This window comes from Littorina saxatilis, linkage group LG17 (genome assembly GCF_037325665.1).
Source record: "Littorina saxatilis isolate snail1 linkage group LG17, US_GU_Lsax_2.0, whole genome shotgun sequence".
Classification (NCBI taxonomy): domain Eukaryota; kingdom Metazoa; phylum Mollusca; class Gastropoda; order Littorinimorpha; family Littorinidae; genus Littorina; species Littorina saxatilis.
The window spans coordinates 33,965,074-33,992,311 of record NC_090261.1 but is presented as its reverse complement, the minus strand read 5'-3'; the positions used below and the strand labels follow the sequence as shown (position 1 = coordinate 33,992,311).

The following is a 27,238-nucleotide window of genomic DNA, read 5'->3' as shown; positions in this document are numbered from 1 at the left end:
GTACGAGACCTTTCTGTGACCTTGACATGTGACAAGGATCTACCTTAACTTCTTTAAGTCGGAGTTGAGAGTTGTGTGATGTTTGAAGGCTCTCCCTTTAAAAAAAACTGAGATAATGATGCATTTTCGTGTTTTTGATTTGCCCATGTGACCTTGAGATTCGACAAAGGTCAACAAGACTTTAACCGTGTATGGAGGCTATTAAGCCCAAAAATGTGAACTTTCAAGGTTCTTGCTTTGAAAAACTCTGAGAAAAAGGTTATGTTTTTTTTTTTACCCACACGAGACCCTGCTATGACCTTCACATTTCTCAAGGATCAACCTTGAATTCTCCATGTTGAACAATCATTAAGCAAAAGCGTTGTTTGAAGTTTGAAGGTTCTAGCTTCAAAAATCTCTGAAAAAATATGTTTCATCCGTTTTCTGAACCACATGTGACCCAGCCGTGACCTTGAAATCTGACAAGGGTCAACAAGACTTTTACCATGCATGGGGGCGATTAAACCCCAAATGTGTGTGAAGTTTCAAGGTTTCAACTTAAAAAACGTCTGAGAAAAATATACATTTTCCTTTTTGGACAATGTGTTGCACGCAAGACAACACGACAAACGCTCGTGTTATCATTCTTTTACTTTAAGGTCGACTTGCGTGCCCGCTCTTTCGCTAATCTCAATTAAAATTCATCTTAGAAGTTCGGTTTTATTACGCTTTTAATTAAGAAGATTAAACTAAGACAACAAATAGTTAGTTTTACCCATTAAACTCGATAAGGTAGTGACATTTTATGTTGAACGCAAGAAGGTGTCGCACGCAAGATCTGAAAAGATGTTGACGACATAATTTCAACACTTGATAGCGCAATCGTGGTTCGTGATTTCTTCACAAATTTTGAACACAGAATGTGTCACGTGGTTCCGTAAATGAAGTAGATCTTTGTACATGTAAATTTTGTTTTTAAAAGAAAATAACCGTTAATTACCGAACATTTTGTCGCACGCAAGATATGACGAAATTTTCAAATCGTTTTCAAAAATGCTGTTCAAAAGTTCTGCAGTCTTTGCTGGATTACTTGAAAGACAGCAGTTTGATACACCGTTATCGCTTGACGTGTCGACATCAATTCCAGAGTTTTTGAAAAAGAAATTTAGTAAATATCTGCGATTGAAAAATGTATGCCGTGATGACGAATCATCTTGCGTGCGACACCTTAAAATTCGGTTATCGAAAAAAAAAAATTCTCTCGAGATTTAGATTTGACGTTTGGTCTCGTCTGTAAAGCGATGTTTCAGGCATTCAATCAAACTAAATGCAATTCATTTGTGCTTCTTGTTATTTTTCTGTGGCATATTCAAAACACGAGGTATCACGATGTCCTTTTTCAGATGGCCGGTTTTGGCGTTATTTTTGACTTTAAACAAAGATAACTTCAAAACCGTTCAAGTCAGACACACGAAATTATGTCCACTATCTCTTCGCACATTCATCCACACACACACCAATTTTCAGCAGACACACGTTTTTAGAAACATTTTTATTGTAAAACAAAGTCGTCTTCTGTTCTGTGAGCACCTTTTGGCACTTAGTCATATGTAACTTGACGTGATATTCTATATTTATATTCTCACGTGACATAAACATATTTCTTGTCCCATTATCCTATCACAAGAGAATATGAATGTTGTGTTATCTGTTCATGACAAAGGTTTAATATTTTTTCAGCTGCAAATAAACCTGTTTCCTTCCAAACGTGACTTATGCGTCATGATGAATGTGGTGTGTGTGTGTGTGTGTGTGTGTGTGTGTGTGTGTGTGTGTGTGTGTGTGTGTGTGTGTGTGTGTGTGTGTGTGTGTGTGTGTGTGTGTGTGTGTGTGTGTTTTGTGAGTCTTATGTCTGTGTGCTTGTCTATCTAGCTCTTTCTGTCTGTCTGTCTGTTGGTGAGCCTGTGTCTTTTTGAGTCTGAAAAATGTATGTCCCAACAATGTAAAGCATGACAGCACCTAGCAGTATAAACCTAACGATCGCAGTTATTTTACCTGGGTTACAATTTATTCAAGCATTAGGCAATAGTCAACACAAATTTTGCCATTTGACCGATTCATTATGAATTTAATAGGTCATTTTCAAACCAGTGACGTTTGAATCTATTCCACAATTCCCAGCTAGAAAGATAGATCAAATTATATAATTAATTAGATACAGAAACAACTAAACAAACCAACATAGTTCTTCTTGACTCTATTTCCAAAATAAAAACTCTGGCTTCAAAATGAGAAGCAAACTTCATGAACTTGTGTACCAATGCAAATAATGACGTCACGTAAAACTTCCGTCAGGTGTAGTCAGTCAGAGAAAATGACAAAGTGTTTCGAGAACGAACCATTTGTTTCCATAACTTATCATTGATCAAGCGTGAACAAGTTCTTGTAAGGTCACCGCCTGCAGGCTGCGGATGTGTTGGCATCGTACATTTTTAATGAGCCGGCATAAGGAATGACCGACGCCCGGTCTGGAGCAGGATCATTAACTCTTTGAAGATTGGTATAGTGGATCACCCCTTTCAAGCCCCTCCCCCCCCCCCCCTCCCATTTTGAAGACTTCTCCCGTTCAAAAGCTTATGTGTGTTTTGGGGTTTCTTTTATTTTTGTTTTTGTAAATTTACCTCCATTTTAGGACTCACTCCTTTAGAAGGCCTGATTTTCTCAGATTCTTTTTTTTTAATGCCTTAAATGAGGGGAGGGTGGGGGTGTTCCACAGTGTCATCTCAGCCATGTTTCCCTCCCTTCCTCCATCCTACCATGGCAAGCACCTCCGTCCTGAAACTGGCCCCGGCGAAGACGTAGAGGTAGAAGTTGATGGCAAAGTTGCAGTCCCAGAGCAGCGCCAGGGGGTCCAGCAAGGGATGCAAAGCCGACCAATCAGGACGCAGCCCCAAGGTCAGCACGAGCAGCGCGTTGGGCATGACGAGCAAGAGAAAGCTCAAGGACACGGCAAGCAAGGTGAAGGTCACACGACGAACTTGCTGGTCTCCGCTGGAAGTTGGGTTTGGGGCGGAGGAGGAGGAAGAAGAGGTGGGTTCTGGTTTTCTTGTGGTGTTGGTGGCGATGGGAATCGTAGACTTTGTGTTCTGTTGTGTAGGCTGCCTCGATGGGCTGGGGAGACTGGTGGTAGGTTTTGGCGTTCGGGTAGAAAGAGTGTTTTGCTGTCTGTTTGAGTAAGAGGTGTTTTTACGAAGAGCACTGACGTGTGGTGTTCCGGCATCCAAATCAGGACCTTGTATTTCTCTTGGATTGACTGCGTCAGTACGAGTCTCTCCATTTCTCAGCGTATAAACTGAACTTGTCCCTTTTGTTGTGTTGGTCGATTCTGTGACGTTACGGCGTGGTGTTGTTTCTGGCAGACTGGTAAAAGAAAAACATTGCTTTTGACTTAAGGTTGTCACTTTGTTCCATTTGCTGTCTCCTGTTTGCGATGTACTCGGTTGGCAGACTGAGTCATCTATGTGGCACAGATGTTTCGAAACAGAAACCGCGGTCTCGATATCTGTGGTGCAATGCGGAGGGCTGATGACTTTAGACGTCGATAGACTTTCATCTATTGTTTGTACTTGCGAAATTGTCTCAGAAGAAACGGTTTCATCCCTGCTACAGTCATCGGTGTTTGGTTTTTCAGGCTGATGCTCGTCACCAAGAAAGTTGGAATCTGCGAGGCACTGTCTTTCTGAAGATGAAACTCGATCCGATTTGGGAGGAATGTCCACCGGAAGACCAACAGTCGTCCTCAAGACGTTAGCCTGTTCGTCTTCCTCTTCTTCTGTTGCTGCTGTTGCCGCTGTAATTGCATTCCATGGAGTGCTTGTCAAAATTGAAATCCTGTTTCCATTGGAATCAAAACTTCTCTCGAACGCTCGATCTTCGTGTGGTGTTATTGTTGCGCAACAGCTTTCGTTGAGCTTCGCCGCTTGGCCCTTTTCGGTCATTTTCTCACTTTTTGCGCGAAAGTTGTCTGATGGTTTCGTATCGGCAGAGGATGAGGCTGGTGCAGATCCACCACCACGACCACCACCACCAGCCAAGAGCTTCCCGCGCTGTCGACTCTGTCTGTAGAGGACGATGACGATGACAAGGTTCCCACAGCAGATGAGAAACAGGGGCAAGAGACTGACGAAGGTTGTGGCCACAGCAAAATGAGCAAAGAGCTCTTGCGGGAAAGGAATCACGCACCCTCCGGCCTCGGGCACCCAGTGTACGATAACCGGTACGTAGCTCACCAAGAGAAGACAGAACAGCACCACGAACGCCACTACCTTCACAGAGTTCTCAACGTTGACGAGGACGCTACTCTTCAGGGGAAAAGCCACCACCAAGACTCTCTCGCTCGTGAGACACACGACGATCCACGAACACAGCACGTGGTTCGTCGTGCACGCGTATTCTACGATCGCGCACGCGGATGCGGACGCGAATGCTACCACAACCTGACGACCGAGACTAATAGCCAGAAGATTCAACCAGAAGATGAGTCGAACGAAGAGAGCTACCGAATCGCTGACGGCCAGGGCTATGAGATAGGGGCTGTAGGAGTGTCGTCGCATGTTGGGTCTCAACATGAGCGCCATGGTTAATCCGTTGCCTAGGAAACCAGCGAGGAGGATGAGGGGAAGGAGGCCGAGACGCAGCCAGACCCCCACCTTTGTGGTTTGCTGGGCCTGTGGGTGTTCGATGAAGGAAGGCCAGTAGGCTGGCACCCACGATCCATCTGAAATAATTTAAAGGATCCTATGAGAGAGAGAGAGAGAGAGAGAGAGAGAGAGAGAGAGAGAGAGAGAGAGAGAGAGAGAGAGAGAGTGATTGGTGAAATTGTTGGGGGCTGCTGTTGTTGAACGTGGTGATGGTGGTGGTCGTGATAATGTTTTATGTTGTTGTCGTTGTTGAAAATAACAATGATTTTTTTTTGATGTAATGGTGTCGTTATTGTCGTCGTCGTTGTTATGGTGACGGTTATGGGTTGTTTTTGTTAATGAATTTGTCATCACCGTCGTCGTTGTTGTATCATCAATGCCGTAGGTTGTCACCGTTGTCCTCGTGCTTGTTGACGTTGCAGTTGTTGTTGAGAGTTCATCACCTTCGGCGTCGTCGTTGTCATTGACAGGCCATTTTCTCTGAATAGACGAAGTCCGGAAATAACTCTGTCGGGTTTGTATTGGAATTGAAAGAGTGAATACTCTTGCTATATGACAGCATTTGCCGGTCTCTGATGTTTACGTTTCCTTTTTCTGCGTGTTCATCGGTGTTTCTGTATTCCGAAAGTCTTAAAATCATATGTTGTTTGCAGCAAACTGTGTTTTCGGAATAAATTAAATTCAGATCAAATTACTTTAAAAACTGAGGTCTCTTCTTGGAAGAACGGTAATGTTTTATCAAACACAGCATCAAGCCACGACAACGCGTTGGTAAAAAAGAAGAAAAAAGAAAATTAAAAAGAAAACATTTTTATCGACAAATTCTAATCCAAAATAGGCTGTTTCTCAACCAAGGTACACATGGGGCATATAATACAATAACAATATTCTCCTTACCTTCCATATTTACACCAGTGGAATTTTGGACCAAGGAGTCTGTTACGTGTGATGCTGTACTTTGATCACTAAAGACATAGAAGTCAGACGTGCTCCCACCGGACTCCTTCATGTTTGACTTTTTTTAAATAACATGATTACAGAATGTCCCGCTTTTATACTAGTGCTGGGATAAGTGCATCCCAAATTGTCATTTTTGAAGTGAAAATCAAACAACGAAAACGGACGTTCACGGGCAATTATGGTTTTGAATGGCTTGTTGTGTGCGTGTGTGCTGGGGAAAGGGGTGGAATGGGGGTGATTGGGTGCGTTCGTCAGTGCAGACGCGCGCGCATGACCAAACACGCACGTACACGTACACACATATACGAACACACACACACACACACACACACACACACACACACACGAACGCTCACACGCATACAAACACGTACGCACACATACAAGCACGCACACACACACACACATTGTCACACACACGCACACACACACACACACACACACACACACGCACACACACACACACGCACACACACACGCGCGCGCGCGCGCGCCGCACACACGCATGATTACTTCGCATCATCCAAATTTGTTTAAAAAAGATTTGCCCAGCAAAAAGCAAACAATATTCAACCGGTCGTCGTAGAGCTCACAAACGTGACGCGTTATGTGAAGATAACGATTAGAAAACATTTACACATACAAAAAAAAAGAGTACGGATGTTTGTTTGCACTAATTGTTGTTGGCAGAGAGTAATTTAAAAGGATATTAATTCCGGAAAACCAAATTAACAACACGTTTTACGTTACTTAATTGAGTTGACGGGACTAGGCCAAATTCATTCTCTCGGATCTGTGTGCTGATTAAACAATGTGTTTAAAGCCATCTCTGAGATAGAATAGGGGTGGGGGCGGTGGAGGGTGGATGGGGGGGGGGGGAATAAAGGTCTTAACGTGCGTTCGAAGAGTGAAACCAGCAAACGGTCGACGCCTTTATTTGAATAAACGATGTTGGGCTATATATTCTTAATAACATGTTGATGGGGGAAGAGAGAGTGTGGTGGGGGTGGGGCTGCGTTTTTTTTGTTTTGTTTTGTTTTGGGGGGGGGGGGATGTAGGGGAATGCAGTCACGGTACAGTGTCGTCTTGTTCGTTTATAATGCTTTTGATTTTCAATGTAGGTGTTGTTTTCTCTCCGAGATACTGTTACAGCCGTTATTATTCAAGTCAGAAAAAGGTATAATGTTGTGCATTCCAAAATTGATGTAATTCTGGTTTGCGCATTATTCCCTTCGAAATTGGAATAGGCAATGTGGTGATGTGGTGATGCGGTGATGTGCGATTCCCAGGACTCCGAGTGCAAAATCTGTGCGATGATATGAGAAAATGATAGATTTTGAGCTTTTGACGAACGTTGCAGTAAGTTTAACTTCAAGCACACAAAAACACGCAGAGCATGGGCTGAGCCGCTCGCTCTCTCTGTCCCTCTGTCGCGCAAATATGTGTGTGCGTGTGCGTGTGTGTGTGTGTGTGTGTGTGTGTGTGTGTGTGTGTGTGTGTGTGTGTGTGAGTGTGTGTGTGTGTGTGTGTGAGTGTGTGTGTTTGTCTGTTTGCCGACTGACTGTCTATCTTGCTGTGTGTGTGTGTGTGTGTGTGTGTGTGTGTGTGTGTGTGTGTGTGTGTGTGTGTGCACGCGCGCGCTTGCCCGCATTTAAGTGAGTGTATTTGCACAGGAATTTGTCCATACAGTCAGTGAATGTAAACAACATTAATTGTCTCCGAAGATACCTCGAGTCTATATCTAAAAGATAGCCCAGAAAAAAGAAAGAGGAAGTTACGCAGAAAAATAATCAAGATAATTCACGCAACTTAATTCCGGCAATTAACCAGGAGAACGAGCGATGATAGACATTTTGTGACATCGATAAGTAGCACACAATTCTCATAGCTGAAACAGTCAAATGCGAGAAAAATAAGAGCACATTATAAACAAATATGAGACAAACTGATCACGACATAATTGGCCAACTCAAGAAAAATAAGAGCACATTATAAACAAATATGAGGCAAAATAATCACGACATAATTGGCCAGCGAGATTTGTATTCTTCAATTCTGTTCATTCTTTTATTATTATTATTTGTTTAACAATCTGTTTGCTGTGCCTGTTTGTTAACTTTGCAATTAGTAATAATGGTAGCCCCAAAAAGCCGCGTTTTGCCTACTAATTACTGACATAGAAATACAAGAATGTTGCCGTGAGGACCACGACGTCGATCAATTCCCACGTTTTTTTTTTATTATTTGTATTTGTATTATTTTTCTTTTTTTCCAGTGGAATGTTTGTTGAAAACTCGATTTTGTCTGTAGATTTCTTGTCCAGATTCTGGTTACCTAGTAACAGTTGTTTTCTGGGAGATTGATTATGGAAGACTTTTAAAGGTGACATTTTGTTTCAGTTGTTTGTTCCGTTTGTTGTTTTGCACTCGTCAACATAATTCTCATAAAACAACGTGAACCACTTTCCTTATAGGCGCTGTTGCAGGCTATTCTTCATTACCCGAGTAACGACTATTGACAAATTGGTGTGCGAGTAGGCTTCTTATCTCGAGGCCCACACACGCTTCCTGGCCAATCGTCATTGACTTTTGCGCACGGCTGTTACACGAACACCAGTGCAATTTTCGTACTATAGCGAAATCCCCGCCTTTGAGACATCCACATATCTAAGACAATCAGGTGTTGATTAGGTGAGAAGAACTAGAACACAATAAAAATAAAAATGTACTCCCATGAAACATGGTCATTTAAACATGAACACGAACATGACCGGTTTCGACACGTAAGGTCTTCGAAAGCAATCAAAACGAGAGATGACAGAAAGAAACAGAAGCAAGCCAACAAAGAAGAGGACAGAGTGACAGTACCTGAAAGGTGAATGCTCGCCCTAATAGGCTTGAGGTTTGCTGGCCGATGTGAATGCGTGATATATTGTGTAAAAAATTCCATCTCACACGGCATTAATAGGTAACATTAGTTATTGTAAAGCGCATTGAGCATATATATGATTATGCGCTATAGCAAATGTCCATTATTATTATTATTACCTATTGTTATTTTGTTGGGATTTTAAATGTTAATTTACAGATATTGTGGAACTGAGAACACCTATAATAGGAAACTGCAGTCTGAAAAGGGGGAGGTTTGGAAACGGGAGGAAGGGAGATGTCTTGAAAGTGGGCGGGCCAGTTTCCGCCTTATCGAGTCACGTGCGTTATCAGTTTCCTAGTCTGAATGGAAGTCATCTACCAAACAGCATCTGGAAGAAAGTATTATTGGCCACGGTGTGTGGACATAAAGCAGTAACAGCCCAACAAGTCAAATGAGAGCCAAGCCGATCATTAAGGGCCCCAAAGGGTTTAAAATCGTGATCGTGATTGGCGTTTTTTTACCTTTCTGTGACCGTGATTGCCGAAATTTCCATTTCTGTGATCGTGATGGGACTTTGCCCGTGATCCGTGATGACAAAAAAATCAAGTCTCGTGATCGTGATCGTCATTTGTTTTCGTGATCGTGATGGGCATTATTGCAAAGCATTTTATTTTCAACGTACATTTTTCACAGCTGTATCACTCTATGATCCTCTATTCGTCAAGGTGTTTGTGATCGTGAAAACAAAAATCAAGGTAACTGTGATCGTGAAAGCTAAAATTTCCCTTCCCGTGATCGTGATGATACCCCCCCTTTGGGGCCCTCATCATTAGATTTGATGTGGCCAGATCATGCGGATAAATTAGTCGGATTCACGTTTAAGTGTGGTATGCCCTTAATTGAAATGAACTCTCTCTCTCTCTCCCTCTCTCGCTCGTCCCCCCTCTCGCTCTCTCTCTCTCTCTCTCGCTCGCTCGTCCCTCTCTCTCTTCCTCTCTCTCTCTCTCGCTCGCTCGCTCGTCCCTCTCTCTCTCTCTCTCTCTCGCTCGGTCGTCCCTCTCTCTCTCTCTCGCTCGGTCGTCTCTCTCTCTTTCTCTCTCTCTCTCGCTCGCTCGTCCCTCTCTCTCTCTCTCTCTCTCAGTCTCTCTCTCTCTCGCTCGCTCGTCCCTCTCTCTCTCTCTCTCGCTCGAACAACATGAAATCGTCTTCCCCGAATCGGCGAATGCAGAAGTGAGAACTGGAGAAGTGAATCTATACCACAATCCTTCGCGCGACCCCTGACCTGGTCTTGACACCTGACCTGGTCTACATACCACACACGAGAGAAACCAGTCAACTGCTTGTACCCCTTCAAACCCCCCCACCACCCGTTTTCTTTGGATACATGCTTTAACTACACACATGCCGACACAATGTTGATCATTGCTTCAATATTTTGAAGATGGTGCTTGAAAAATAACCAGGTGAAATGAGTATTTCGGTGTTTAGTCAAATGTTAAAGTTTCTACCACAGACAAACACACGCACACACGCACACTCACACACACGCACAGACAGACAAAGTTACGATCGCATAGGCTACACTTACGTGAGCCAAAAATTGCTCGTCACGTTGCACTGAGTCTGCACGCATGAGGCAGGCTGGTAATAAGTCTTATATATGGTAAGAACGTTCTAAACCCTACACGTTTTCGATTCCGATTGTTCTTGCCTTGAAATAATAATTCGGAAAACATTCATTTACTGAACAGATGCAGTCGTATTTCAGTCTGCTACGTGCTGATCTAGCTGCTACGTTATCGGAATAACACTTGTGTTTTCTGTTAGCTGCTGGGAATTGTATACTACCTCCTCATGTGGTAATGTGGATAATAAGCTACATGCCACTAACATGGCATAATTATGAGAGGAATCTTCGCAAGTCGAAACTGAAAAATTAGACACAGCGGGTTCTATTTTTAGATCAGTGGCAACTGTGGCACAGGCACATGCAATCTGTCAGAAAAAAACCACTTCTGCTTTAATTGAGAAGCAGGAAATTTATGGTCATAATCATTGGTATTGTGGAGAATATAAGCTACATGTCATTAATTAATTCTGAGGATGAGAGCACACTCTCCCTTAGGCAAAGGGCGGAAGAATACGCTCTGTGGAAAAGTTAGCGCACTCCAAGAGTGCGCTAACAGTTTTAGCGCATCGCCATTAGCCAATCAACTGGTTCACATCAGTCATGTGACACCAGTACTTACTGACAATTATTATTATTATTATTATCAGTTATATGTTAATTGTGCTGTACATGAATTTTTTTGTAATGGTATCATTATATAAGTTCTATTTTAATTGTTTATCTTCATATAAGCCACCGCCTGAGTTTCTCTTTTGAGGTAATAAAGCTTCATTGTATTGCATTTTACACTGTATTGCAAAATCTGTGCAGATTGATTGAGTTGTGGGCGAGGTAGTGCGTAAGCGGATCCAAAATGACACCACGGCTAGTTCAGTGCAAGTGTTGCACTTGCATGCGTCTTTGTTGGGAGGTGCTGATCGATCGTTTTTTTAATGACTCCTTGTTACAGCCCTGGTGCAGTAAACCGATTGTCTTGAGCCCTTTGACTTGCGCGAACGTGCACTGATGACAGATAAATTGATCAATCGCCTATAGTGGCTGAATTCTGGAGCCTCTTGGTCATTCTATAGCTATACGTTGCACAGAAATCACATATAAGTGTCAAACCCAAAATCAAAAGTGGACGAGAACAAATTCGGAGGAGTGCAGGAAGAGACAGAGAACAACGCAAAAGAAGTGGCAAAAACCCAAGAATACGCAATAGCAAGCAAAAGGAAGATGCCAGCAAAACTGCTCGGAAGCAAGAACACGGTAAGAATCTCTCTCTCTCTCTCTCTCTCTCTGTATTTGTATAGGTTGTTAGACAAGGCAATGTGCCTTAAACCTTTATCCTTGTAAAATAAAGTTAGTTCGTTCGTTCGTTTTCTCTCTCTCTCCCTCTCCCTCTCTCGATCTCTCGATCTCTCTCTCTCTCTCTCTCTCTCTCTCTCTCTCTCTCTCTCTCTCTCTCTCTCTCTCTCTCTCTCTCTCTCTCTCTCTCTCTCTCTCTCATATCGTTTTTTCTCCTACGATAATTATTGTAAAGTTATGGGTTTGTACATACATCTTCTTCTTCTTTTCGATCGCCGATCACACTTGGAGTCCAGATCTTGAGATATAATTAGTGGTCCTCTGCAGCGCAGCCACTGGCCCAGCTTGTTGTGCAGGGACTCCGGCAATGGCCAGATTTCCTCTCTCAGCACCTGGTGGTTCCTGCAGTCTCGTAGGATGTGGGCCGTGTCCTGCTCTGCTTCTCCACAAGAACACATGGGGGAGGGCACAACATGCAGCTTCCCGTGGGGATGCTGGTTAAGTCTGTTGTGTCCCGTTCTCAGGCGGAAGATGACCACCTGCTGTGGTCTGGATAGCAGGTGGTAGCTGTCCTGTGGCTGGGGCGTCCTGTGCAGAGACTTAATGATGGTCTTCATCTCTGTCAGGCTCACAGGGTTGTTCTCTTGCTCATCTTCTGCACCCAGCTTTGCCATCCTGTCCGCCTCTTCGTTTCCTTGTACACCACAGTGGGAGGGGATCCATTGCAGTACTGTCCTCAGGCTCTTGATGTTGTGTAGAGCGTGTTCCAGCTGAGGCAGTTTGCTACTGGTCATTGCTTGTAGTACTGACAGAGCGTCAGTCAGGAAGACCACCTGGTTGTCATGGTTGACTCTGTCGTTGATGGTGTATGCTGCATGGATCAGTGCTTGTACCTCAGCTCTGTAGTTTGTACAGTGGAGGCCTGTTGGTATAGCCTCTGCTTGCCTCTCTCCACTGGGGTACTGGACATACACCCCTGCTCCTCCATTTTTGACGGCCTCTGTGGCTGACCCATCAGTATACACCCGTATCCATGCTTCTTGGGGGTACCTTTCTTCAAGCATGGCAAGAGTCAGGGCTTTTTTCGTCGCATTGCTCTGCTCGTCCTTTGTTGTGAGGTAGGGGACACTGGTCTGTATGTCCAGGTTTTCTTGTCTGTCTTCCCAGGGAGGGGCGTCAAGGGAGAAAGATGGTGGCTCCACTAGCTCTGGCATCTCTGTCTGATGTTTCTTCTGCAAAGCCCTTGCCTCCAGAGCGAAGCTCGATCTTTTCAGCCTGCCTAAGGACATCTTCTTGAGTCTGTCACTCATTGGATGGTCATGGTTGCACTGGTACTTGGTGGCTTGTACCATTGTTTTGCAGTCTCGCCTTTTGCTCAGTGGAGGAATGCCAGTCACCTGTTCCATCTTCTCTATGGGTGTTGATTTCATTGCGCCCGTGATGATTCTCAGCGCTTGGTTCTGTACTTTGTTTAGGGCCTGCTGGTGTGTCTTGGCTGCTGTTGCCCAAGAGCTTGATCCGTACTCGAGGTGCGGTCGTACAGTCCCCTGGTAGACTCGTCAAATTGAGTTCGAGGATTTATTTAGCATTCCATACATACAACTGCACATCGTAGCAGAACTCAAATAGAAGCTTTTTTAACATTCAAATCGCGCTGGCATAGTAAATACTCAATCTCGAGAATATTCCAGACCGAACATGATACAACTACATTATACGAGCCGTGCATGGACTAAACTAGCGACATTCTCTATGACGTACATCAAAAGCGCCGACGCACTTAATCCGAACGAACGCCACGAACTCACGACTAAAACAGCATGGAAAACAACTTGTTTTGACAGGACTAGAAAGTTCACCTGCATTCTCGTCCAAACATAAATATTGTGTTTACAAAATATAATATCGGTACTTTCCCACAAAGTACAAATAAGTCAACTACATGCAACACACAAAACTGAACCAAAGCTCAGCAACGGTAGCGTTTCCTAACAGAATGCTATTATTCCATGTAAAATTCTGGACAGATCTACGGCATTCAACATGTTCATGTACAATGTAACCCCCCCTTTTAAGACCGTCAATCTGAGAAAATCAGGCCTTAAAAAGGAAGGAGTCTTATAATGGGGGTAAATTTACAGAGGTTATGAACAGATCATCTGAGGAGACAGGGAGGGAGTCTTAAATTGGGGGGGGGGGGGGGTAGTCTTAAAAGGGGAGTTCCATTGTATGTTAGGAGGATGGGATCTTTCAATGTAAAGTATTATGCTTAGAATTTGTTTCTGTTTGCTCTCCAGGACGCAGTACGGAAACTCCAAGAAGACGTTTACAACAAACACGACATACAGATCATTTTTGACTGGGTGGATGGTGCTCTCTACCTGAGGATTTCCGCACAAGTGCACAACACACTGGAGGATATCCGCAAGCTTGTGCCTGTACTAAAAGGTTTAATGGATGACTGTCAGTTATGACAAATGGTCTGATGCCAAGAATGATGTTTGATAAAAATCCATGGTTTTGGAAACTGTTATATTCCTTGACTTCACTAAGCAGTGACTCTTAAACACTTAGAACTGTATCACTGGATTTGGGCCATATAAATAACCTCTTTATTATTATTATTATTAATACAAGCATAGTTACTGTTGGAAATCCAAGAGCTCACTCATGGGCAAAGCGGGCTGCCATATTTTTTTAATTCTATTTTTTTTATTTTTTAGTACCGCACTACCTTACCTAATTTTCTTTTTCTGTTTGAACCTACATGCGTGTATTCATGTTTCCAAGTCCTGAGATTTTCACGGCAAACTTGGGATCTTTATTGTGCGCATGGTCCTGCACGAGGGTGTTCAGACACTGCTAGTCTGCACAAAGTTGACTCCAGGAAATAAATACCTTGCAGAACGTGGGGGTTGAACCCACACCTATAGGCACCACTGGTTTCAAGCTAGCGCCGCTACCGACCGAGTTATCTCCCTGTACGGATGTTTTCATCTTTTCACCGATAAAATAGACCTTTTCGGTATCTGAGCAGCTCTCGCGAGACATGCTCTTTGTTATGCTTTGAACATCGCGAGAACTTCGAACCTTGGCTTGTGCAGCTCGCACGAGATCGCTGTACCGCATGCTTTGCTATGCTCTAAAGTTTGCGAGAGATTACGACCCATTCACAGGATTCCTGCTTCATGTCATTACTGCTCATCCTCAGATGAGAGGACACCTTATGCAGGTAATGTCCCGTTTTCTGTTATCTTGACCAAAATATAGCTCATTAAAGGCACCACCAGCTGCTATGTGTAGTCTCAGGGACACTTTTGGCTGGTCCAAAGGGATTTTTTTTAATCGCAGGTACCACTGTGATGCTTTTTACATTTAGTCAAAATATTTTAACATAGACGGGGAATCGAGACGAGGGTGTGGTGTCTGTGTGTATATGTATGTGTAGAGCGATTCAGAGAAAACTGTTTGACCGATCTTCATGAAACTTCACATGAAAGTTCCTGGGTATGATATCTCCAGAGGTTTTTTTCTTCTGTTTTTTTTTGGATAAATGTCTTTGATGACGTCATATCCGTTTTTTGTGTGAAATTTGAAGCAGCACTGTCACGCCCTCATTTTTCAACCAAATTGGTTGCATCGTATTCCTCAATTTCTCTTGAATTAAAAAATAAATACATATTCGCATGATGACTTGGATTTTTTCCGTGTTTGCAGGAGATATTTTATAGAAAGAATAAAAATCAGTTTTCATATTCAAGGTGGTTGTCTACATTTTTGCTTTTTATTCAATAATATTATGGTTAGATTTCGATACAAAATTATGTCAAATGATGAATGAACCATGGGGAAAAAAGTTATAAAAAAAAATATGTTAAAAAAAGATTTTATTTTTGGGTAGCGTGACTCACGCTTCCAATATTTTGTTTTCTGTTTGCTGAGAACATGTGCTTTGCCTAAAAATACTGACCAATCAAATTCATGTCACTATGCTTATAGCCACGCCCAAACAAGTGCAGCAACAGTTTGACACTGGAGCACTGTCCAAGCTTTTTTTTAAACGCACGAAATGCACGGGATTTGAGAGGAGTTTTGCGCTTGGCATTTTCCAAATAAGGATATCCTACTATGAGTACTCAGCTGGAATACTACAATGAATTTTCAAACGGCTACACTGGCTTTGTCTTTCCTGATCGAAAGGGGGTGTATTGTTGATATTTGTAGATAATAGACTCTGCATTTTAATGGTCAAATGGCGATTTCGGTATAAAAATGTAGACAAGGACCTTTAATTTTTATCTGAATTTAATATGTACTCAGATTTGAGTAATACAAAAAAACTTGTTAATCTTCTCATGTGTGTTTTGCTGAGGAATAATGGTATTTGTATTTTTATAGAGCTGTTGGGAACAATATACATAGCCGAGTTTACATTTTTTATTTTGAGTGATGCTTTTTGCGATGAATGCACACCCCCCGCGGGTTAGAGGGAAGAATTTACCCGATGCTCGCCAGCATGTCGTAAGAAGCGACTAACGGATTCTGTTTCTCCTTTTACCCTTGTTAAGTGTTTCTTGTATAGAATATAGTCAATGTTTGTAAAGATTTTAGTCAAGCAGTATGTAAGAAATGTTAAGTCCTTTGTACTGGAAACTTGCATTCTCCCAGTAAGGTAATATATTGTACTACGTTGCAAGCCCCATGAGCAATTTTTATATTAGTGCTTTTGTGAACAAAAAACAATTAACAAGTGGCTCTATCCCATCTCCCCCCCTTTCCCCGTCGCGATGTAACCTTTGTGGTTGAAAACGACGTTAAACACCAAATAAAGATAAAGAAAGATGAATGCACGAATGGTAGGATACATATAGATGGATGGATAGAGATAGATTTTTCCTCCCGTCAGAATTTGTCTCAGGATCATTCAATGGATGGTTATAACAAGCCCATTCATGAGCATAACAAGTTTTTTTTTTTAAATGACATTGATACAAAATGTCGTTATTAAAAAAACAAAATCAATTACCCAATTGTTTACATTATTATTCCTGTTACCGTGTTCATTGATATATATTGTTTAATCAGGTCAGTATATATTACCACTGCATTTTGTATTTAGCACTGAAGACATATTATACAATATCTATTTTTGATAGAATTTATTTGTGCACAAATCTAATTCTGTGATTGTGTTCTACTCTCATCCAATATGCTACGACAAGCAACACATTTTTGGTCTCTTGAAATATGCCTTTTATGGTTGGATGTGTTTTTATTTATTTCATTTTATTAATTTATTGCAGTTAGTTTTTGTTTTTGTTTATTTGTTGTTGCTTTTGCAGACATTAGGTTACAACAAAGTTCTGAATCTACAGGGAACATTGTAGTCTTTATGGCTTTTTGTCACCTTGTCAGACACCAAACTTGTTTAAACAGAGAGCCTTTTAAGGGGAGGTGGGCCAGTGCAAAATGGACAAATTGATCAAAACCCTTTTTTATTTTTTTTTGCAGATAATGGTCTCATAACATACCTAAAATGCATGTGTGTCTGTGTTTTTGTCTAAAGTGTCATATTTATGTGTCAATGAAGACAATAGTTTATCTTCAACGTCGTTTTTCTCATGTCGGCCATTTTTGCGTCAGTTGCGTCTGTGGTGTTGCGATTTCTCTGGCTGTAATTTAGCTAGAGCAATACATTTTTTTGCAGTTTGTGCAGAATATCACATTCTGGGGGATTACGAAAGGATTTTGTTGCCATTGTATTAGTCATAACCAGGTTATTTCAAACAAAATTTCTGCAGGGGTTACCCTAAAGTTTGACGGTTGTAACAAAGAAATGTCCCTAACTCCAAATATAAATATAATAATCAAAATCTGCTTCCTAATCCCCTAGAGCATACCCAGAAAGATAAAATATAACAATAATTAGAAGTGCGACAATCATATCTGCTGAAATATTATTTTCCCCCTGTACTCCAGTTTTGTCTGTTTTTGACTGTTTTTGTCGCGTAAAACAAAAACCAGCAACCCAAAATACCAAAAGGTACTATCATTTATCGTTGTTTATTCATTACTTTCATAAAATAACATTCAAACAAAATAAAACATTCAAATTAAAAAAAAAGACATAGTGCACTGGCCCACCTGCCCTTAACTCTCGCCATATGGAGGTCTGAAGTTCCATGTCAAAGTTCTTTTATTTATCTTCTATTTATTTGTATATCCCTCTACAAAAACAATTAGGTCAGTGTACTAGTGAATGTTTCGTTTTGTTTATGATTAATCTTTCTATAAGCTAGTCTTCCGCGTTGTTGTTATATTTAGTCAAGTTTTGACTAAATATTTTAACATCGAGGGGGAATCGAAACGAGGGTATGGTGTATGTGTGTCTGTGCGTGTGTGTGTGTGTGTGTGTGTGTGTGTGTGTGTAGAGCGATTCAGACTAAACTACTGGACCGATCTTTATGAAATTTGACATGAGAGTTCCTGGGTATGAAATCCCCGAACGTTTTTTTTCATTTTTTTGATAAATGTCTTTGATGACGTCATATCCGGCTTTTCGTGAAAGTTGAGGCGGCACTGTCACGCCCTCATTTTTCAACCAAATTGATTGAAATTTTGGTCAAGCAATCTTCGACGAAGCCCGGACTTCGGTATTGCATTTCAGCTTGGTGGCTTAAAAATTAATTAATGACTTTGGTCATTAAAAATCTGAAAATTGTAAAAAAAAAAAAAATTTATAAAACGATCCAAATTTACGTTTATCTTATTTTCCATCATTTGCTGATTCCAAAAACATATAAATATGTTATATTCGGATTAAAAACAAGCTCTGAAAATTAAATATATAAAAATTATTATCAAAATTAAATTGTCGAAATCAATTTAAAAACACTTTCATCTTATTCCTTGTCGGTTCCTGATTCCAAAAACATATAGATATGATATGTTTGGATTAAAAACACGCTCAGAAAGTTAAAACAAAGAGAGGTACAGAAAAGCGTGCTATCCTTCTTAGCGCAACTACTACCCCGCTCTTCTTGTCAATTTCACTGCCTTTGCCATGAGCGGTGGACTGACGATGCTACGAGTATACGGTCTTGCTGAAAAATGGCATTGCGTTCAGTTTCATTCTGTGAGTTCGACAGCTACATGACTAAATATTGTATTTTCGCCTTACGCGACTTGTTATTTTATGGCTAAACAAATCTGAATGGAGCGACATGACCTACAATATACTATTCAGTGCCTTTTTCAAAATACTGGAACATTTTATTCACATGAAGGGTGCAAGTGTGTGTGTGAATGTGTGTGTGTGTGTGTGTGTGTGTGTGTGTGTGAATGTGTATTTGTAGGCCTCTGGTCCTGCTATACACTGTTTTTTATTCATACATACCTTAACCGTATGGGTAGACAACACACACAACTGCTTGTAATTGCTCATTGCAATTCTCTCGCTTTCTTTCTCCGCCTCAATTCTCTCTCGCTTTTTTTCTCTATCTCTCACACACACACAACCACACACACACAAACACACACATACACACTCAGAAAAATAATTTCAAACACAATGATTCCACTTAACAGATGCAAAAACACACAGTTCTGTATGTGTTAGCTACTTGCATCCATACATTTATCTGTGTGTGTAGGTGTGTGCTTGCGTGTGTGTTTGCAAGATGGTCGGGCACTATTTTATTTTCGTGTCTACACCAGGTAGAAAACATATCTTGCAAGACCTCTACGCAGTTCTTTAATATCAGAAAAAAAGACATACCAATATGTGTAGATGCAAAGTCTGAGTAACAATCTAAGCATATAAACAGAAAACCCACAAAATATATAACATTTAAAATAGAACAGAAAAATGTCTGCTCTCCACAGTGGTACAAGCGATGAAAGGATGCCAGATGGGACCAGCCAAAAGTGTCCCTACATTGGAGGTGGCCTGTTATGACAGGTAAATTTTGGTCAAGATAATTGACAAAGGGACAACAGAAGGTGTCCTTTACTGTGAGGTGGGCTAACTGTAATCATAGGGGCCTCACATCGCAGGTACCGCTGTACTTTTAAAATTATACAAACAAGGTCTGAATAAATAAATCACCGAGTCAGGATAGCTGTCCAAACAGTAAGGTCAAACGCACCATATATGGTATCCTTCAGTGAAGCAGTGGTTGATTCATTATTGAGCAGTCGGTCCACTAGCTCGACTCTTCCTTCCATTTACGCAAAATGTCCTCCGCACTTTTCAAGGTTTCATCCTCCTGGAAAAAACCCATAACGAATATGAATCATTAAATCATCATTAGTACAGGTACCATCGTCCTGAGAGCAAAGAACACCAACAAATATGAATCATAATTAAATCATCCAAGTCAAAAGAGGCATGATGAATTGAAAAGTCACCGTGGATACATTAAAACTTGATTTTACAATTAATATCAGGGAAGAAAGAAATTAAATAATAACCTATGTGCATTTCGGAATAATTACAGATTTCACAATCCCATAATGCAGTACAGGTGTAAACAAAACTGCATTAAAATGACAATTAAAACTGTTGCATGGTTATGATTATTTGTTTAAGCACAGCAATCTTTCGATTGGCATAGATGTGTAGCAATTACTCAGAAAGCGTAGCAGTTGGCAGCTGTGACACTGATACAGTTCTGAAATAAAACCCAGTAGTTGTCTTACCTTGATAAAACAGAAGCGAATGTAGTTCTCCCCCATGTGTTTGTGTTCGGAGCAGTAAAAGGCGGATGGCGGAATCCCAGCAAGTTTCTGAGAGAAACCATCGAGAATATCGTACATTTCTGACATGAAGTACAGATTTTATAAAGTTCATTTCGGACAGAAATCAAGCATGGAGAAAAGAGTTAATCTGTGAAAGAAAGTACAGAGAAACAAGCACATTTCCAATAGAAAGCAGAGTTAAAGGCAGAGTAAGCCTCCCGTAAACCATCACAGATACGGTCAGGCTTTTACACACAGTACAAACACCATTTCATTTAAACACTCACCAATTGAGAACATCCTAGGTGCCCTCCGTAAAGAGCGAACAATTTTCAAAGAATTTATTTTTGCGTGGTTTATCTTACCCCTGAGCCATCGTGAACCCGTGTGATCCAGTTTTCCCTTTTCACAATGCAGTCGTCATAGTTAGTCATTTGAATGCGACTCGACGTGAGCTTATCTACAATAGCACGTTTTTTTTATGCACGAAACAACGGCTGTGGTTCACAAGAACTCTAGCGATGGCTTTTGACTGTTGAGAGGAACGGCGATTTGCACTGATAAACCGGCCGTCGTCTGCTACGACCCTTGCGTGACCCTGCTTCCGGGCTTTTCTTTTTTTAAACTTTCACAACTTCGAATTGTTCTGATCTTGTCTTGATGAAAAACGAATTCTTTTATGATTAAAGAATGTTTGTGTAACAAGCTGTCAATTTATTATTTAGATTTTAAAAGTTAGGTCTAGCGCAAAAACGAGGCGCCGTTGTTGTTAACGGAACAAGTCTACGAAAATAAATTCTTTGAAAATGTCTCACGCTCGACAGAAAGCAGCCAGGATGTTCCCGTTCGGTGAGCGTTCAAATGGAAGTATGCTTGTACTGTATTTAGACGCTCGGGGAGCTCTGTGATGGTTTACGGGAGGCTTACTGTGCCTTTAATTTCTGAGAGAAGATTAATAAAAGTTCATTTTGGAGAGAATTCAAGCATGAGAAAAGAGTTAATCTGTTAGAGAAAGCACAGCAAAACAAGCACATTTCTTAGAGAAAGCACAGAGGTAATTTCTGAGAGAATGCGACAAGAAAAGAGTTCTAATTCATATAATGGTACTACTTTCATCTAACCTTCACAACTCAAAGTCTCACGAAATTTTCTATTTACTAAGCTTGTAGACACAATATGGACCGGGGGGGGGGGGGGGGGGGTGGGGGGTGGATTAAAGTACCCTCTCTAACCTGGACCCCTGAAGTGATTGAGAGATAATCAACCGGTTCAGCCTTTGTGAGGACTGCTTAAAACTGTTTTAGGATTTGCGCCAAATAAATGATAATCCTCACTATTAATATTATTCTTTCTCTGAAACTTTTTAGAGTTTTCACTCGTGACTTCATGTAAAGCCTAAAACCCTCTTGAGATATTCCTACTAAGCACGTACATCTCAATCCCTTATGGTAGTTGACGAATGACTAAACAACGTCATTTGAAATTTATTTCCCCCTCTGCTTCTTTACCTCTGTAAACTTGTAGGGGTAGTTATTTTTCGATAATGACCCAGCAACCAAACAAATAACGACCCAGCAACAGCCTGAATCCTCGATAGTGCAATGGGTTGAGAGGTTGTTCTGTTTCGGTACTACTTTTTGCGACTGAAAAGTTCCGAACGCTCTAATGTACGAAGTATACATCTCTGGAGCAAACAATACAAACATACCGCATTTAAATTAACAACTACAGGCCTGAACACATGAATCTCCATCTAAAATCCATGAGTTCGGTTGTTTTCTGAATCTAGATCTGCCGTGCTCAAACCGTTCATCACAAGCAATTTCCCAAGGCAAGTAACTCATACTTTGTCTAGGGACAAGAGTAGTTCCCCTTCTTTTCACTCGGTTCCTTCGACAACAGACTGCAATCCGACGGTCAGTTTTCAACAATATTTCATTTAATAAACAGATCACACGCAACCAAATGCACTTATCTCATCAATTTAAACAACATAAAGGGGGTTCATACACTATTTTCCCCAGAAAACTGAACTTCATACAGTTTTTAACGTTGGAACACGGGTGCAAAAGTTCGTCTGCTAGTCCCATTTGACGAAAAAACATTATCCTAAGCGATACCAAAACATATACAGAACACACAATATCTGCCTTTGCCGCCACAGCAGAATAACAGCATATCTGTGTACTTGATTTTAGCCCAAAATAGGAAAACTGACAAGAAGTGTTAACAGAATGGAATGATTTGCACGGAACTATACAACCGCGCATTAATCGATCGCCTGCGCAGGTTGACTGGTTGAGAGAATAGGATTCGATCAAACTTTCGCAAAAAAACTCCTCTTTTCTTTGAATAACTGAAGAAAGGAGGAATAAAGAGGTTACACACCTCGTCTCAGTGATTATAAAAAATAATGGTCTCAGTTCGCGGTCATGAAAAAGCTCGCTAAAGCTCGCATTTTTCATGATCCGCTAACTTCGACCATTATTTTTGATAATCACTGAGACTCGGCATGTAACCTCTACATACTAATGGGATGTAGTCCGAATATTTGTTCTTTTCTTTTTCTTTACTTCTTTGCCCCATTGCTGGGACATTCGGGTCGCTTCCTCCCAGTTGAAAGCTAGCAGCAACAGAGTCGCGTTACCCAGGTGCGTGCTTTGCTGTTTTAGGTGTAATTAGCCACCTGCACTTACGGCAGAATGACCGAGGTCTTTTACGTGCCACAGTTGTGACACGAGGGTGGAACATGGATACTGTTTCTGGGTCTGCACATAAAGTTGACCCCCTGTCCGTCCCGGACCAGAATCGAACCCGTGACCTTCGGATCACAAGTCCAGAGCTCTACCAATTGAGGAATTTCAAGGTGTGTATCCCTTACATGATAGTGGGGTGTGTATGATCCATACTCTGCAAAGAGGCAGTCAAAGTTATTCGGATGGCGTGCCCCAGGAACAGCTCATACTTTTCTCATTTTATTTTTTGTTTTTTAAGAAGTGGATGTATATATTATTATTATTATTATTATTATTATTATTATGAACATTTATGCGCCTAATCTAGATATAGCCCTAGGCGCTTACATATTAATTTCTGCCGTTTGAAATGGAATTTTTTACAGACAGACAGACAAACAGACATTTTTTACACACAATATATAACGCATTCACATCGGCCAGTAAACCTCAAAGCCTATTAGGCGAGCATTCACCTTTCACAGCCTTTATTCCAAGTCAAACGGGTATTTGGTGGACATTTTTATCTATGCCTATACAATTTTGCCAGGAAAGACCCTTTTGTCAATCGTGGGATCTTTAACGTGCACACCCCAATGTAGTGTACACGAATATCCCACATCCTTTGCACTGTGTACATGTAGTTCAAAGCAAATACAAGGGTAGTTTAAAAAAAAAATTCTTCATTGTTCACAAAAAGTGTTCAAGATATTAAATTAACATAACTGGCGACTACCTTTTCTTTGATCATCCATTTGGCAAACTTGAAGTCCTTGGGTTCATCTTTGTTGTAGTCTGACAAATCCACTTCTGAAATCACAAGAATAAGTTTGTGTACATCGCTATAGAACTGTATGAGCACTTGCTGTACGTTTTGCATGCAAGCCTCGACTCACTCACTCACACACACACACACACACACACACACACACACACACACACACACACACACACACGTACACAAACAAACAAACACACACACACTAACAAAAAGCACATACCCGGTACACACAAACACACCCACACACAACACACACACACTCTCTCTCTCTCTCACACACACACTCTCTCTCTCACACATACACACTCTCTTTCTCTCTCTTTCTCTCTCACATACACTCTCTCACATACTCTCTCTCACATACTCTTTCTCTCTCTCTCTCTCTCTCTCTGTCTCTCTCTCTCTCACACACACACAGACACACACACAAACTCACTCATCTGTGAAATATCAGCCAGCATGAAGTAACCCCCCTCGGGTACCACAGGGTGCATACCCAGCCGCTCGAACACCTGGGCCAGTTTTTCACGCTTGGGTAGCAGCTCCAGTGCCAGGGATTTAAAGTAGCAGTCCACTGAGTCGCGACGATCGATTTCCAGCTCCAAGACCTCTGCCACTGCCTCCTGATCAACGTCACATCAAATGGTTTAAACAATTTATTCAGAAAATTACAGATAACAATGCCGCATACAATGAATTCAACAAATGGAGCACAACAAGCAAAGTTTATACACGTGCTCTTAAAAAAACAATATTATATCCGATTAGACGGACAATACAGGGATCCGTAGAAGCGCATGACCACTCTCCGGAATACGTTTTACACATCATAGCGACATGTGGAACTTGTCGAGTTTCACATGCGTCCGTCACACCGTTAATTAAGTTTACCAATACGTTTAAAACAAATGCTTCTGTCAATGTTTACTTTGGGATGTGCTTGCGAAGAAAAGTAGTCTAGGAATTTTTTCGTCGTATTTTTTCTACTGACCGTACTTCTTGTACTCTAGACAATCGTGCGCTCAAAATATGGCGAAATTATATGAATTCCCAGGTCTGCGAAAGACCTACCTGGATAGGTGTAGGGCAGGTGTAGACACAGTTCTGGTGCACCAGTTTGGCCCCCATCAAGAGATTCTCAGGTGCCACGCTCCAGCCCAGCTTCCACCCCGTCACGCTGAACGTCTTGCCCGCACTGCCCACCGTGATGGTACGATCCCACATGCCTGGTAGCGTGGCTGGCAAAATAAATCATATTTTCATGCGCGCGTGAAGCCTATGAAAAATAAATTGACTAAAAAGTATGAGGCATGGCTCCAGGGGCCACCCAGGCCCTGACAGGGAGGGCGGGGGATTAGTGGCTCAATAGGGGTGTCAAGCCCATATGAAAACATCTTTTTTTTTTCTTTTTTTTTTTTACCTAAGCGTGCCTTTTTTTTAAAAATTAAAAAAATAAATAAAAAGTTTTTTTTCACTCACCAATTTTGATGTGCTCTATCCCTGGGTAGGTCATCCACTCATATACCTCGTCAGCCACACACACAACGTCGTACTTCTTGCACAGCTCTGCTACCATCTCCAACTCCGATTGGACAAACACCTTAAAACACATAAGGATAAGGATAAGATTTCATATAGTCCTCTGAGGTTACACTCATGGAAATTCGGGCTGCTTTCTCACTGGGGAAAGCGAGCTGCCATACAGTACGGCGCTATCTATTTTTTCTTCTTTTTCCTGCTTGCATGTATTCATTTTCCAAGCCCTGAGACTTTCGCGTGAACTTGGGTTTTTGACTCACGTGCGAAGCAAAAGTGAGTCTATGTACTCACCCGAGTCGTCCGTCCGTCCGTCCGTCCGTCCGTCCCGGCGTCCGTCCGTCCGTCCGAAAAACTTTAACGTTGGATATTTCTTGGACACTATTCAGTCTATCAGTACCAAATTTGGCAAGATGGTGTAGGATGACAAGGCCCCAAAAAACATACATAGCATCTTGACCTTGCTTCAAGGTCAAGGTCGCAGGGGCCATAAATGTTGTCTAAAAAACAGCTATTTTTCACATTTTTCCCATTTTCTCTGAAGTTTTTGAGATTCAATACCTCACCTATATATGATATATAGGGCAAAGTAAGCCCCATCTTTTGATACCAGTTTGGTTTACCTTGCTTCAAGGTCAAGGTCACAGGAGCTCTTCAAAGTTGGATTGTATACATATTTTGAAGTGACCTTGACCCTGAACTATGGAAGATAACTGTTTCAAACTTAAAAATTATGTGGGGCACATGTTATGCTTTCATCATGAGACACATTTGGTCACATATGATCAAGGTCAAGGTCACTTTGACCCTTATGAAATGTGACCAAAATAAGGTAGTGAACCACTAAAAGTGACCATATCTCATGGTAGAAAGAGCCAATAAGCACCATTGTACTTCCTATGTCTTGAATTAACAGCTTTGTGTTGCATGACCTTGACCTTGGGTCAAGGTCACATGTATTTTGGTAGGAAAAAATGTGTATTTAGTTCTTAGCGTATGATGTCATTGCTAGGTTTAGTTATTTGACCTTGACCCTGAAGGTCAGGGTCATGTAAAGGTCAAGGTCAAGCATGTGAGTCGTATGGGCTTTGCCCTTCTTGTTTATCATGCGCATGACACCGAAGAGAGTCTGCATGAATATTCACAAGTATTCTTATCGTGCGCAGTACCTAATCCAAAATTTTATAAATAAATTTTCATTTAATTAATATACTTACCCAACTCACAAATAGCAATTAACTCTAGTTCAGTGCTGGTAACGCTGTACGCGTCCCCTTGGTAACAAGGGAGACCACTCTAAAAAAGAAAGTGATCAATCCCATAATGCCAGACTATCGCTAGTCTGACTTCCGTATGCGTGCGCATATGCCGCCATCTTATCATTCAAAACGAAGCCCAACTCACTCTTTTTTAGACCCCAGTACCAACCACAGCGGGGAGGTGGGAGGGAATAAACGTTGTGAGTTGGGTAAGTATATTAATTAAATGAAAATTTATTTATAAAATTTTGGATTTAAATTACATATCTTTACCCAACTCACAAATAGCAGATTGCTACTATAGGTGGCGGGTATATAGTGAAATTATGAAATCAGGACCTATCCTGCGGATACCATAACAGGTAACGCGGAACTGCCGTCCTGTCTCAAGAAGTCTCTGAGGTAGAAGTTAATAAAAACCTCAGCAGACCACCAGTAAGCCGACTCCAGTACTTCAGCCAAAAAGGCCCGACTGGAGGACTGTCAAAGAGGAGGCCCATGCCCTTGCCTCATACGTTCTAGCTACAGTGAGAGGCAAAACTGCCCTAACATCTCCAGACTGTGTTCGTCACCAGGTAAACACCTGTCTGATCAAAAATGGAGACTCACTTGATTAAAGTTACTTTAGCAATATCCTTACACCTTGCTGTGTTAAGTGATATCATAAAAGCTTCTGACTTCCCAACCAATTGCCGCTTCCGTGACAGGTACCTTCTGAGCGTCCTCACGGGACAATAATCACATCAAGCTCCCCAGGA

The 27,238-nt window shown here is 41.5% G+C and overlaps 2 protein-coding genes across 2 annotated transcripts in view; both read right to left on the bottom strand.

The window, feature by feature from the left end:
* Window positions 1–2,606: 2,606 nt before the first annotated feature.
* On the bottom strand, window positions 2,607–5,688 carry LOC138953269 (uncharacterized). The gene is made up of 2 exons (XM_070325068.1): window positions 5,577–5,688; window positions 2,607–4,756 (listed from the first exon to the last, which is right to left on the bottom strand). Exons 1-2 carry the CDS (start codon window positions 5,686–5,688, stop codon window positions 2,763–2,765), a joined length of 2,106 nt encoding a protein of 701 aa, XP_070181169.1. The 3' UTR covers window positions 2,607–2,762.
* Window positions 5,689–19,166: 13,478 nt separating this feature from the next.
* Window positions 19,167–27,238, bottom strand: part of LOC138951694 (kynurenine--oxoglutarate transaminase 3-like) — a 65,792-nt gene continuing 57,720 nt past the window's right edge. The window contains exons 8-13 of the mRNA XM_070323252.1: window positions 25,165–25,285; window positions 24,757–24,923; window positions 24,122–24,308; window positions 23,641–23,714; window positions 20,131–20,217; window positions 19,167–19,697 (exon numbers count right to left, since the gene is read on the bottom strand). Of these exons, the coding sequence (XP_070179353.1) occupies window positions 19,635–19,697; window positions 20,131–20,217; window positions 23,641–23,714; window positions 24,122–24,308; window positions 24,757–24,923; window positions 25,165–25,285 (699 nt within the window). The 3' untranslated portion in view covers window positions 19,167–19,634. The remainder of the gene's footprint in view (window positions 19,698–20,130; window positions 20,218–23,640; window positions 23,715–24,121; window positions 24,309–24,756; window positions 24,924–25,164; window positions 25,286–27,238) is intronic.